Source organism: Nerophis lumbriciformis, linkage group LG23 (genome assembly GCF_033978685.3).
Source record: "Nerophis lumbriciformis linkage group LG23, RoL_Nlum_v2.1, whole genome shotgun sequence".
Classification (NCBI taxonomy): domain Eukaryota; kingdom Metazoa; phylum Chordata; class Actinopteri; order Syngnathiformes; family Syngnathidae; genus Nerophis; species Nerophis lumbriciformis.
In genome coordinates, this window is record NC_084570.2 from 21580003 (window position 1) to 21593875 (window position 13873).

General features: G+C 39.5%; 1 protein-coding gene across 2 annotated transcripts in view; it reads right to left on the reverse strand.

Moving 5' to 3' along the window:
- The window catches only part of nbeal1 (neurobeachin-like 1), a 100870-nt gene that overhangs the window by 22955 nt on the left and 64042 nt on the right, over positions 1-13873 (reverse strand). For both annotated transcript variants that reach the window (XM_061984939.1, XM_061984938.2), the window contains exons 36-46: positions 13567-13724; positions 10562-10686; positions 10350-10476; positions 10104-10252; positions 5770-5903; positions 5585-5686; positions 1833-1928; positions 1625-1749; positions 1405-1545; positions 1198-1328; positions 1003-1112 (exon numbers count right to left, since the gene is read on the reverse strand). In XM_061984939.1, the coding sequence (XP_061840923.1) occupies positions 1003-1112; positions 1198-1328; positions 1405-1545; positions 1625-1749; positions 1833-1928; positions 5585-5686; positions 5770-5903; positions 10104-10252; positions 10350-10476; positions 10562-10686; positions 13567-13724 (1398 nt within the window). The remainder of the gene's footprint in view (positions 1-1002; positions 1113-1197; positions 1329-1404; positions 1546-1624; positions 1750-1832; positions 1929-5584; positions 5687-5769; positions 5904-10103; positions 10253-10349; positions 10477-10561; positions 10687-13566; positions 13725-13873) is intronic.

Here is a 13873-nt window from a genome sequence, read left to right on the forward strand (position 1 = left end):
CACAATGGACAAAAACTGTCATTTATAGAGCCGTTGCTTATTGCAGGGGTGTCAAACTTGTTTTTATTGAGGGCCACATCGCAGTAATGGCTGCATTTATAGGGCCACTTTTTTCAAATTAACTAAAATTATGCATGCGGGCAATAACCTGTGATTTATCATCAAAAAAAAAAATAATAATTTGACAGCATTGATATAAATGTGTACTAGTATTCACCTCATATTATTACATTATTGCCTATGCACTTGATTTTTTTCATGTACAAATTAATGGATACATCATACATAAAGGTGGGAAGCAAATATTCAACTGTTTATTTTTATCTTTAGTAACCTATTTTTGTAATACACGATATAATAATGTAATATTTGGCATAATTATATAATAACATTTAAAAGACACATTTTTTTCCCTGTCAAAATCGAAATAATTATTTTCATTTAGTAAAAAAAAAAAGAAGTATTTTATTAACACATACTTTTCCCAAGCTTTCGCGGGCCACATACAATGATGTGGCGGGCCAGATCTGGCCCCTGGGCCTTGAGTTTGACACATGTGGCTTATTGGAATAATATACCCCTCGATATTCGTCTACTAAAAAAGTGCAAAGGTATTTACTGGAATGAAAGTGACCACAGTCCAGACAATAACATTAAACTAAATTATTTTGTGTTATTTCATGTGTTATTTAGATTTTTCATGTTGATTAATGCAATGTAATCATTTTTATACATACATTGATAGTGATAAATTATATTGTGAACTCATGTAGAATATTTTATTAGTATTTTTTATTTTTTTAAACAGTTTCATATTACGTAATGTTTTGTGTAGACCCCAATAAGCTGACTGCCATTGCATCAGCTAATGGGGATTTTCAAATAAACAAGCAAATACTCCTACGACATGCAGGTAAATGTACCCGTGGAACACGCCGAAAGGACTACACTGGCAATATGCAATAAATAGCAAAGAGCAGGAGAAGTGGAGCGAAATCTCACCAGGGCTTTGCGGTGTTTGCAGATAAAGTCCTCAGGAGACGTGGCCCATTTAGGCAGAATTACATCATTTATTCTTTCTTTGGTTATCTGCCTGCGACCAAGGTCAAAGCCTGAGTGAGCGACAACAGGGCACAAAAGAAGCGGAGTTAACCCGGTGTGCATAACAACTTGTGTTCGAACCGTAGCAAGCCTCACCATTATGGTTCTCAAGAAACTCAGGGAAGTAAAAGAACTCCGGGATGAGCTCCTTGACATCATTGGGGTTGTCCATGAGGGTCTGCCACGTTGCCGGAATGGAGTGGAACTGGCGGTCGGCACAGTCGAACCTGAGCGCAGCGAGACATGACAAACGTGTAGGAATATCCGACCCTTTTAGGCTGAAAGTTAAAACACTCTGCTTACCGTCCGCTCTGTAGCTGGATGTGCAGGGAGGTGAAGGGCTCCACTCGGATGAGGTAGTGCATCACCCCGGCGGCGCTGGAATAGTGGGTGCCATAATGGAACTTGTCTGTGGTGCCTGTTGGGTCCTCAAAGCTGTCATACCTGGCAGACATGGAGCCCATAAAGAGGATTGTTATGAACGGCAAAACGCTTCAAAATATGTTTTTCATCTGAAACGCACCTTTCTCGAACTGCCTTGGCGTTGCGGTTGTTCTGTACTGCTACTGGCTTCGACAAGTCCCTGAACACCCGTGGATCCGAAAGGTCCAGCTTTTCTGACGTGTAGTCAGCCAGAACCCAGGGAAACTGACAACAGGGGTAGACGGCAGAAAGAGTTCAACCGCGGTAGCTCATAGTGGCAGATGCTTCTGTTTAGTGGTTCAACGCACCACTGGGTACTGTGCCAGGTCGTTGTACGTTCTCCCCGCAATTGTGTTGAGTTGCATCAGGTAGTCAAAGTTGGAAATCTCCCGATTCACCCATTTCTGTGCACATTTTGACCCAAAAAGCATGAAAAGCGATTACAGTGGAACCTCGATTAACAAACCCCTCTTTTTGCAAACTTTTCGATTTACAGACTTTTCGATTGAGCCAAATATGCCTCTGTGTGCAAACCATTTCTCGGTGTATGACCGCTTCATTCATTTATTCAATTTGTGTGCCGCTAGAAGCTTCAGGGCGCAGCCATTTTGGAGACGTCACTTCCTGTGCAGTACACTGCACACAGGCGCAGCCATTTTGGAGAGGCGGAGCCCTTTATGTCACATCCTTTACTTACTTGGTTGCCACTTCTCAGTGCTTCAGTGTGTGTTTCTTTTCTCGCCATTCACCATTTTTTGTCTATTTTCAACAAACCAGCCTGGAAAGATGAAGGGAATCGCCGTGGACTTAGACTTAGAGGGGAGCGGGGAACCCCGGAAGAAGAGAACTCTCCTTCCAATCAGTAACACACTGATCTTCCTCCCTGCCCCTTACTCTCTCTGCCTCCTCTCCCTTCTCCGCCTTGTGCTTCTGCCTTCTCTCCTCTTACATGCCCCAAACATTCACTGACAGCAAGGTAAGAATCACTTTACTTTTTATCTTATTATTTTAGCTACATGGTTGTTAACATTTTTGAGAGAACCAAAGGGACTTTAGTGTGTGTGTGTGTTAACAGTTCAACTTGCCGTTGTTTTAGAATAATTAAATATGTATGTATACAGGTAAAAGCCAGTAAATTAGAATATTTTGAAAAACTTGATTTATTTCAGTAATTGCATTCAAAAGGTGTAACTTGTACATTATATTTATTCATTGCACACAGACTGATGCATTCAAATGTTTATTTCATTTAATTTTGATGATTTGAAGTGGCAACAAATGAAAATCCAAAATTCCGTGTGTCACAAAATTAGAATATTACTTAAGGCTAATACAAAAAAGGGATTTTTAGAAATGTTGGCCAACTGAAAAGTATGAAAATGAAAAATATGAGCATGTACAATACTCAATACTTGGTTGGAGCTCCTTTTGCCTCAATTACTGCGTTAATGCGGCGTGGCATGGAGTCGATGAGTTTCTGGCACTGCTCAGGTGTTATGAGAGCCCAGGTTGCTCTGATAGTGGCCTTCAACTCTTCTGCGTTTTTGGGTCTGGCATTCTGCATCTTCCTTTTCACAATACCCCACAGATTTTCTATGGGGCTAAGGTCAGGGGAGTTGGCGGGCCAATTTAGAACAGAAATACCATGGTCCGTAAACCAGGCACGGGTAGATTTTGCGCTGTGTGCAGGCGCCAAGTCCTGTTGGAACTTGAAATCTCCATCTCCATAGAGCAGGTCAGCAGCAGGAAGCATGAAGTGCTCTAAAACTTGCTGGTAGACGGCTGCGTTGACCCTGGATCTCAGGAAACAGAGTGGACCGACACCAGCAGATGACATGGCACCCCAAACCATCACTGATGGTGGAAACTTTACACTAGACTTCAGGCAACGTGGATCCTGTGCCTCTCCTGTCTTCCTCCAGACTCTGGCACCTCGATTTCCAAAGGAAATGCAAATTTTGCATGGTTGGGTGATATTCTAATTTTGTGACACACGGAATTTTGGATTTTCATTTGTTGCCACTTCAAATCATCAAAATTAAATGAAATAAACATTTGAATGCATCAGTCTGTGTGCAATGAATAAATATAATGTACAAGTTACACCTTTTGAATGCAATTACTGAAATAAATCAAGTTTTTCAAAATATTCTAATTTACTGGCTTTTACCTGTATATATATATACAGTGGGGCAAAAAAGTATTTAGTCAGCCACCAATTGTGCAAGTTCTCCCACTTAAAATGATGACAGAGGTCTGTAATTTTCATCATAGGTACACTTCAACTGTGAGAGACAGAATGTGAAAAAAAATCCAGGAATTCACATTGTAGGATTTTTAAAGAATTTATTTGTAAATTATGGTGGAAAATAAGTATTTGGTCAATAACAAAAATTCAACTCAATACTTTGTAATATAACCTTTGTTGGCAATAACAGAGGTCAAACGATTACTATAGGTCTTTACCAGGTTTGCACACACAGTAGCTGGTATTTTGGCCCATTCCTCCATGCAGATCTTCTCGAGAGCAGTGATGTTTTGGGGCTGTCGCCGAGCAACACGGACTTTCAACTCCCTCCACAGATTTTCTATGGGGTTGAGTTCTGGAGACTGGCTAGGCCACTCCAGGACTTTCAAATGCTTCTTACGGAGCCACTCCTTCGTTGCCCGGGCGGTGTGTTTGGGATCATTGTCATGCTGGAAGACCCAGCCACCTTTCATCTTCAAAGCTCTCACTGATGGAAGGAGGTTTTGGCTCAAAATCTCACGATACATGGCCCCATTCATTCTTTCCTTAACACGGATCAGTTGGCCTGTCCCCTTAGCAGAAAAACAGCCCCAAAGCATGATGTTTCCACCCCCATGCTTCACAGTAGGTGTGGTGTTCTTGGGATGCAACTCAGTATTCTTCTTCCTCCAAACACGACGTGTTGAGTTTATACCAAAAAGTTCTATTTTGGTTTCATCTGACCACATGACATTCTCCCAATCCTCTGCTGTATCATCCATGTGCTCTCTGGCAAACTTCAGACGGGCCTGGACATGCACTGGCTTAAGCAGGGGGACACGTCTGCCACTGCAGGATTTGATTCCCTGTCGGCGTAGTGTGTTACTGATGGTAACCTTTGTTACTTTGGTCCCAGCTCTCTGCAGGTCATTCACCAGGTCCCCCCGTGTGGTTCTGGGATTTTTGCTCACCGTTCTCATGATCATTTTGAACCCACGGGATGAGATCTTGCGTGGAGCCCCAGATCGAGGGAGATTATCAGTGATCTTGTATGGCTTTCATTTTCTGATAATTGCTCCCACAGTTGATTTTTTCACACCAAGCTGATTGCCTATTGTAGATTCACTCTTCACAGTCTGGTGCAGGTCTACAATTCTTTTCCTGGTGTCCTTCGACAGCTCTTTGGTCTTGGCCATAGTGGAGTTTGGAGTCTGCCTGTTTGAGGCTGTGGACAGGTGTCTTTTATACAGATAACCAGTTCAAACAGGTGCCATTAATTAATACAGGTAACGAGTGGAGGACAGAAGAGCTTCTTAAAGAAGAAGTTACAGGTCTGTGAGAGCCAGAGATCTTCCTCGTTTGAAGTGACCAAATACTTATTTTCCACCATAATTTACAAATAAATTCTTTAAAATTCCTACAATGTGAATTCCTGGATTTTTTTCAAATTCTGTCTCTCACAGTTGAAGTGTACCTATGATAAAAATTACAGATCTCTGTCATCATTTTAAGTGGGAGAACTTGCACAATCGGTGGCTGACTAAATACTTTTTTGCCCCACTGTATATATATATATATATATATATATATATATATATATATATATATATATAAAAGTGTCTTCAAAGTGTGATTTTCTTTTATAGGGACTTTTGTCGAGGCTAAAACCCATTGTTTCTTATCTGGAACTTTGCTTCACTATACAAACCTTTCGATTTATGAACCATGTTCAAGAACCAGTTAGGTCCGTAAATCGAGTTTCCACTGTATTTACATAAGCTTGATGATGAAGCAGATTTTAACTAATGGGAACTCTCCACCGTAGTTTCTTACCTGTGTAAGTCCGGAGGCCTTCAGGATCTCCTGTGGAGAACGTGTTCCAAACAGACTGAGGGATCGCAGCACCAACATTCGGTTATACACCTTATTTCTTGCCTGCGAGTTGGAAAACACTTGTAAGTTGTCACCTATTAGGAAGTAAGCATTGGACACAAGACAACCGATATAATTGTAGTGACCTCTTTCTTGAAGTTGAGAAAATAGTTGGTTTGGTCAATGAGGAAGATTTCCAAAGCGGAGCGTCGCAGGTTGTATCGCCGCAGGTGGACCTCACGGATCTGGATCAGAGGCCATTTGAAGTCGTGACCAACACCTTCGGGAAACACAAAAGCAAATTCATCAGCAGTTCTATTATATCACATAATCATGCTGCTCGAATAAAGTTATGTCAAATTAGTCTATTTCAATGTTTTTTAAACATTGTTGGGCCGCCAAAAATATATATTATTATCATTATTAGTATTATTATTATTATTATTAATTTAGTTTATTTTAGCACAGCGTAAATGTATGTACATTTATTTTTCATCAGTTTTTTGTTTAGCCATGTACCGTAATACAGTGGTGAACATGCCCTTTCCCAACTACTTTGGTACGTGTTGCAGCCATGAAATTCTAAGTTAATTATTATTTGCAAAAAAAAAAAATAAAGTTTATGAGTTTGAACATCAAATATCTTGTCTTTGTAGTGAATTCAATTGAATATGGGTTGAAAAGGATTTGCAAATCATTGTATTCCGTTTATATTTACATCTAACACAATGTCCCAACTCATGGAAACGGGGTTTGTAGGACGCACTCAAGGCTACAAAATTGGGTAAAACAGGTGTAAAGGTGACTATATAGATGCTATTTCATGTGCAGAGTGTTCTAATATTGTTATAAAACATATTTAAAGGTCGTAAAAAATGCATGCTCTAAGTATGATAATATTAGATTTATGAGAAAAAATCCTACTCCGCGGGAATTAATACTCTTAGGTCCGGTAACAATTTTTTTTTAAATTAAATCAACATAAACAACAAATGATACACTTTAATTAGTGCACCAACCCAAAAAACCTCCCTCCTCACTCATTCACACAAAAGGGGTTGTTTCTTTCTGTTATTACATTTCTGGTTCCTACTGCAAGAGATACAGTCATACACACATAATTGTGTGTGCTGCTGGTCCACTAACATTTTCATTAATTACTATTTTTTATGTAATTGTTTTTATATTGTTTTATTTTCTTTTTTATTCAAGAAAATGTTTTTTATTTATTTATCTTATTTTACTTTACTTAAAAAAAAAAAAAAGGACCTTATCTTCACCAGACCAGGTTGTCAATGAAGTTGGATTGTTTAAAAGGTTCTTAAAAGGTCCGGTAACAATTAGACGCGATAAATGAGGGACAACTGTATACAAACCAACGAGGGATGTAACGATACACGGTATTAATGATAACCGTGGTACAATGTACCACGGTAATTTTATGCTTTTAAATTGAAATGATCGAAAAACCGTGATTGATAACTGCACTTTGATAAACTGACTATTGCTAGCTTAAATGCTAACATGAAAACAGGAGTCATTAACGTCTTTCCCCATTAAGAAACGACATACTCCATTACCCGTCCATCCATCGATTTTCTACCGCTTGTCCCTCTTGGGGTCACGGGTGGGCTGGAGCCTAACCCAGCTGCACTCGGGCGGAAGACGGGGTACGCCCTGGACGAGTCGCCACCTCATCGCTTATAAAACCACATTACTGTCTGAGCAACAAAGATATTCAATTGTGCACATTGAATCTACAAGTTGTGCTACCTTAGAACAGATACAAGACGGATGTGTTTCTGCGGTGTGTTCAAGGGTCGCTGAACAGAGTAAGACGCCACAATGCCCACCAAAAAAACTAATAAATAATAAAACATGTTGCTACGCATTTATTATTTAAGTAAATTTTAAAGGAGCTCTTTTATGCCAAACCCACTTTTCTTACCTTTTGGTATCTGCTGTTGTGTATTTGGGATTTGCATAAGCCCAGAAAATTTGAAATCAAATTGTGGAGGCATTGCGAAGATATTTATAAACCAATCTTGCCTTCCACGGCGTGGCGCAGTGGAAGAGTGGCCGTGCGCGACCCGAGGGTCCCTGGTTCAATCCCCACCTAGTACCAACCTCGTCATGTCCGTTGTGTCCTGAGCAAGACACTTCACCCCTTGCTCCTGATGGGTGCTGGTTAGCGCCTTGCATGGCAGCTCCCTCCATCAGTGTGTGAATGTGTGTGTGAATGGGTAAATGTGGAAGTAGTGTCAAAGCGCTTTGAGTACCTTGAAGGTAGAAAAGCGCTATACAAGTACAACCCATTTATCATTATCATTTATTTATTCCTTCATACTTCCGGGAAACGAGCAGTTCGGAAATTGCCCATTGGTGACGTCAGCGGATTATCCATATATTGTATAAATTTACCCAAAGTGCTTTCCGCGAGTGCGCCATTGTAGTCTGTGCTTTTGTCAATTAGCTCCTTCTTTTTTGCTATCCTCTTGTGGGGAAGACTGGCTCATACATGCACATGCACCTTCCACTGTTGCCATTTCTAATACAAAGCAGCGTATGGTTTGAACTAATATCTGTCAGTAGACGCAAAGACAACAAAGATGGCGGGAAGAAGACGCAGTCAAAGTGAAGATGGTCTATGCAACATTTAACCAAATAACCACCATTACATGTTATGTAGACCACAAGAAAGGGTTTTAAACGTCGAAAAAAATCATAATATGTTTTGTTGGTTAAAAAAAATAACATTCAACGAGCAGTTCGGAATTAGCCCACTGGTGACGTCAGCGGATTATCCATATATTGTATACAATTACCCAAAGTGCTTTGCGTCATTGTAGTCTGTGCTTTTGTCAATAAGCTCCTTCTTTTTTGCTATCCTCTTGTTGTGGGAAAGACTGGCTCGTATAGGCACATGCACCTACCGCTGTTGCCATTTCTAATACAAAGCAGCGTATAGTTTGAACTAATATCTGGCGGGAAGAAGACGCAGTCTATGAAACACTTAATCAAAGAACCACCATTACATGTTATGTAGAACACAAAAAAGGGTTTTAAACGTAGAAAAAAAACATAATATGACCTATTTTAAGTGAAAAGTATATGATCCACTTCAAGAAACTCTTCAAACTTAAAGTGTTTACAAAGTACAAAGAAGAAGAACCATGATAAACATTCTGAATTTATTTAACTCATCCATTCTTTCATTCTTTCACTCACAAAATAATCTTACTTATCTCAACATATGAAATGTAACTTACTTCACCAATTATTATTTATTTACTTATTTTATTGTGATTACTTATGGAGTATATTGTGAATAAATTGAGAACAGGAAGTGAACAAAAGTTTTAGCAACTGTTATGTAAAAGAAAAGGGATAGGATTAAATAAGCTCTGCTTCTTCCTACTCCTTTTCGAACATGTTGAAAAGAGAAACTGGAGATTGTGATGTATCATGTTGTATACTTGCATGTTCGAAATAAACTCAAACTCAAACTCAAACTCAAAAGTGATATAAAATAGTACGACTAAAACACTATCAGTGAAGCATTATCATGAAAAATAGTGCATTCTCTAACAAGTGTGTCAATTTATCCTAATTGGTTGAAAAAAATAAAAATTTTAAATAAAATAAAAAAATAAAAAAACATTTAAATAAAATAAAATAACATTCAACGAGCAGTTCGGAATTTGTGACGTCAGCGGATTATCCATATATTGTATAAATTTACCCAAAGTGCGTTACACAAATGCGCCATTGTAGTCTGTGCTTTTTTTTTTTTTTGCTATCCTCTTGTTGTAGGGAAGACTGGCTTGTCTATGCACATGCACCTATACTGTTGCCATTTCTAATTAAAAAAAACCTAATATCTGTCGGTAGACGCAAAGACAGCAAAGATGGCGGGAAGAAGACGCGGTCAAAGTTTATACGTCGGAAAAAATCAAAATATGACCTCTTTAAAGTGATAGAAGTAAAAAGTGATATAAAATACTACGACTAAAACACTAACAGTGAAGCCTTAATAATAATAATAATGGATTAGATTTTTATAGCGCTTTTCTAGACACTCAAAGCGCTGCACAGAGAAGTGAGAACCCATCATTCATTCACTCCACATTTACACCTGGTAGTGGTAAGCTACATCTGCAGCCACAGCTGCCCTGGGGCAGACTGACGGAAGTGTGGCTGCCAGTTTGCGGCTACGGCCCCTCCGACCACCAACCATCATTCATTCACCAGTGTGAACGGCACTGGGGGCAAGGGTGAAGTGTCCTGCCCAAGGACACAACGGCAGTGATTTGAATGGCAAGAGGCGGGGAGCGAACCTGCAACCTGGCACGGCTGCTCTACCCACCACGCCATGCCGCCCAGTAAAACAGTGCGTTTTGTAACAAGTGTGTCAATTTATCTTAGTTGGTTGAAAAAAAAACAAAAAAAAATCATCGTTACGTTCCTAAACCCAACACACCTTCATCCTTCTCTTGGCTGCCGTCATAGAAGTAGATATGTTGGGTGGTTATCTCCAGGCGACCGGGCACCACGTCAACCACCGTCACCAGCTCACAGTCTTCCCCCAACACCAGTTTCTCCTTTTGACCCGCCTCCTCTGCTTCCAGCCTGCCGGACAACAACAAAATGATCCAACAACTTCAGGTGCATCCCAGGTGACGGTCAACCAAGCATCAATTACGTGACCACAGTCAGATTGACTTACGGGTTGATGGCTGCAGCAGGGTCGTCCTCAGGCAGTTCCAAGACGTCATCTTCCAAGTTGGTCACCTTGACCTGCTTCACAGCCTCCAGCAGCAGCGATTCTGGGTTTAGCAACTGCTGTTGGACACCTGAGCAAAGCCAAGGAAGTTGAAATATTCCTATCAAATAGTGGAGAATGTCATGTCACTTTCAAAACCAGATGTGTTTTGGTACCGAGGTTGTCTCGCAGAGCGCTGGCCTCCTTGTGAGGGTCGAAGTTGTAATTCCGGACCAGCTTCAGCCTCATGCGGGAGAAGTTCTCAGCGCTGGATAGCTTCCAGCGCATCTTATCCTGCTGCCTGTTACAAAGACGTCAAAGAGAGATTGAGCAAGATTACCCCCTTGTGCCGAGTGTCAGCTTTCCATTCACAACATACTTCAGGGATGCACCTTTTTTTGTTGAACTTTCCAAATGCAGCAGCGATACGAATAAGCCCTTTTTAAGCCATTCTTTGTAGCAGCGTCTTTCGCGGCAGATTGTTGGCTTTTATAACGCCTGGCAATTCGGGTGGCTGATAAGCTTTGATGTGTTGAAGCGAAAAAAAATGTTCCCCCTTGAATGTTTGCAAAACAATTGGTGCTGTATAATCACTCGCCATACAGTAATATATGATGTTTATTACCTGACACCTTCTATGTTAGCTACTTCTCTTTGTTTATAATGTCTATTTTCTGCTGGATTTACTCTCTATTTTATGCTGCAGCTGTTACATATACTGTAATATTGTACATGGTAATTGTTATATATAGTATATATACTATAAACATATAATATAGTGTATCAGTATATATCCTATACTGTACATATATTATGTAAATATTACGTATATATGTTATATTTTATATTGCTTTTAGTCTATTTTATACCTACATTGTCCTTTCCATCTTTTCCATCACTTGTAACTGAGCTACTGTGTGGAACAATTTCCCTTGTGGATCATTAAAGTTTGTCTAAGTCTAAGTCTAAATAGCAGGCGAAATGTCTTAATCAGAAACAGTAAAGAAGTCGATTGACGCCATGTTTGTTTACAATGAGTTCAGGAGACGTTTATGACAACATGACACATCGGGATGATTACCGAATCCGGTACCTAGCGATTCAAAAGTGCCATGTTTGGGTATCTGGGTTGTGCCGGACGCCACGCATGGTTACCTATTCTTTCCACTAGGCGATCACTCCATCAAAATGGGAATGGACTCAGCCAAACCACCTCTAGGTAGTGTTGCAAGTTTCAATGCCAACAAAGAAATTAACTAAAAAAACGCTCCAATGTAAGCAAAGTACGGCTCCACTTTTCCACAAATTATTGACTTTAACTTTTTAATTTTAACACCTTATTGATGATAACTATAAGTAATATATGTGTTACAATCCAACGGCTGATGGGTAATTAGTGCAATACTTACAGTATTAACACTTGTAGGGCACAACAGATAGGAAAGACTGAAATGACCAACACCATAAACTATACACTACTGCAACTTAGGTTATGTTTACTGTGCAGGGTCGGATTGTCCAATTCAGACTTTTTTTTTGTAAAATCCGACCATTTCATGTGATTTCTAGTGTGAATGCAATCTGACCTGTATGCGGACATGACGCTGTGACATCGCATGCACTGCAGTGGTTAGGGAAACAAAAATGGCTACAGCTCTAGTTGGTCTCAGTACTGGCACATTTGTGGAAATTTCAAAGATTTTGTGCAATCAAAGTCAACGTTTTCTGGACCGAATTATAGCGAGTTGAAGATTGGGAAGGAAGAGGACAAATATTTTGGCTCTCACAGTTTTCCGGAATATTTTGCTTCGACGTCTAAAGAACGTGTCTGTGGGCGAGCAGATGGAGACAGGAGTGGTGGATCTTTCACGTGAGTTCCTAAAACATTTCATTGTCTGTTTTGAGTTGAGTTTGTGTTTTTTTGGAACATGCATGCATACAACATGATACATCACAATTCCGAGTTTCTCTATTCAACATGTTTGAAAAGGAGTAGGAAGAAGCAGAGCTTATTTAATCCTACCCCCTTTTCCTTTACATAGCAGTTGCTAAAACTTTTGTTCACTTCCTATTCTCAATTTATTCATAATATACTTCATAAATAATAACATTAAAAATAAATAAATAATAATTACTGACGTAAGTCAGTAATTATTATATATATCTCCTATGGTGAGATAAATAAGATTATCTAAAAAATGTATAAACAGATTGAATAAATTCAGAATGTTTATCATGGTTCTTCTTTTTTGTACTATATAAACAATTTAAGTTTGAAGAGTTTCTTGTATTGGATCATATTAGTACATTGTTTGATTTATTTGGTTAATCCATTCCATAATTTCATTCCACATACTGATATACTGACGGTCTTAAGTGTTTTACATGGGTTCAAATGTTTTAAATTACATTTTTCTCTAAGATTATATTTCTTTGTTTTCTGCTCCATTGTCAACTACTTATTTTGTAACTGTCTATTTTGGCCAATAATTTTGACGCTTATCGCTTTTGATGACGTTCTGGTCGGACGAATGCTATCTGAGCGCGGAAGGGTTCACGTTGGGGACACAGTGCAAATGTTTATTGTCACATACAAAAGATGCCTGGGTCGGATATAATAAAATTCGGAATTGCACTGTTCACACCGACATAAAAAAATGTGATACAGGTCGTATATGGGCAACAAAATGGGAATCGACCTGCAGTGTGAACGAGGCCATAGTGTCATACCTGCAAATAATACTCAGAAATGTCACGATGAAACAACATAACAACTGGACAGCAGTTATCATAATAAGCACATTTTAAAATGTTGCAAAAAAAAAAAAAAAAAAAAGATTTTATTACCAAAAACATTTAATATTAATTAACACACACAAAAGTCACGAAAATTGGTCCAGTTGAGTACTGGTATCGATTCCTAGGTACCCGGAATCAGTACTGTATCAGTTAAAATGTGAACGACTCCTAATGACAGGTAGGAGAAAAGGAGCACTTGATTTGCTCACCCTAACCCACCTACAGCACAGTATGGATACTCTCCCGCCTATTTTTTAAAATGATCGGATTTACAAGTATTAGTCATAATTCCTTCTACACGTACAGTACTACAAATGACCTGACTTACATGAAACCCGTTTTGCATCTAAAGACAGAACATGCAGGCAGTAAATATCAGTACCTTTCGGCCCAAGGCCCCCGTTCACAAATAAAGCCTCGCCGAGCTGCCTTCCACTGCCTGAGAGAGGCGCTGTTCTGGCTATGCTGCTGCTTCAACATACTGTTGTACCTCAGGTTCTCCTGACGACTTCGACGGGAGAAAGGCTCGACAAACTGTTCCTATAGTAAAAAAAAGACATAAATGATTGACAGGTTAGTAATAAGGCTGCAACAATTAGTCAACATTGTCGACAATAAAATTTGTCGCCGACAATTATATTTGTTGACAATAGTCGTGACGTCATCACTCATGTTTTTTCGGGCGGAAG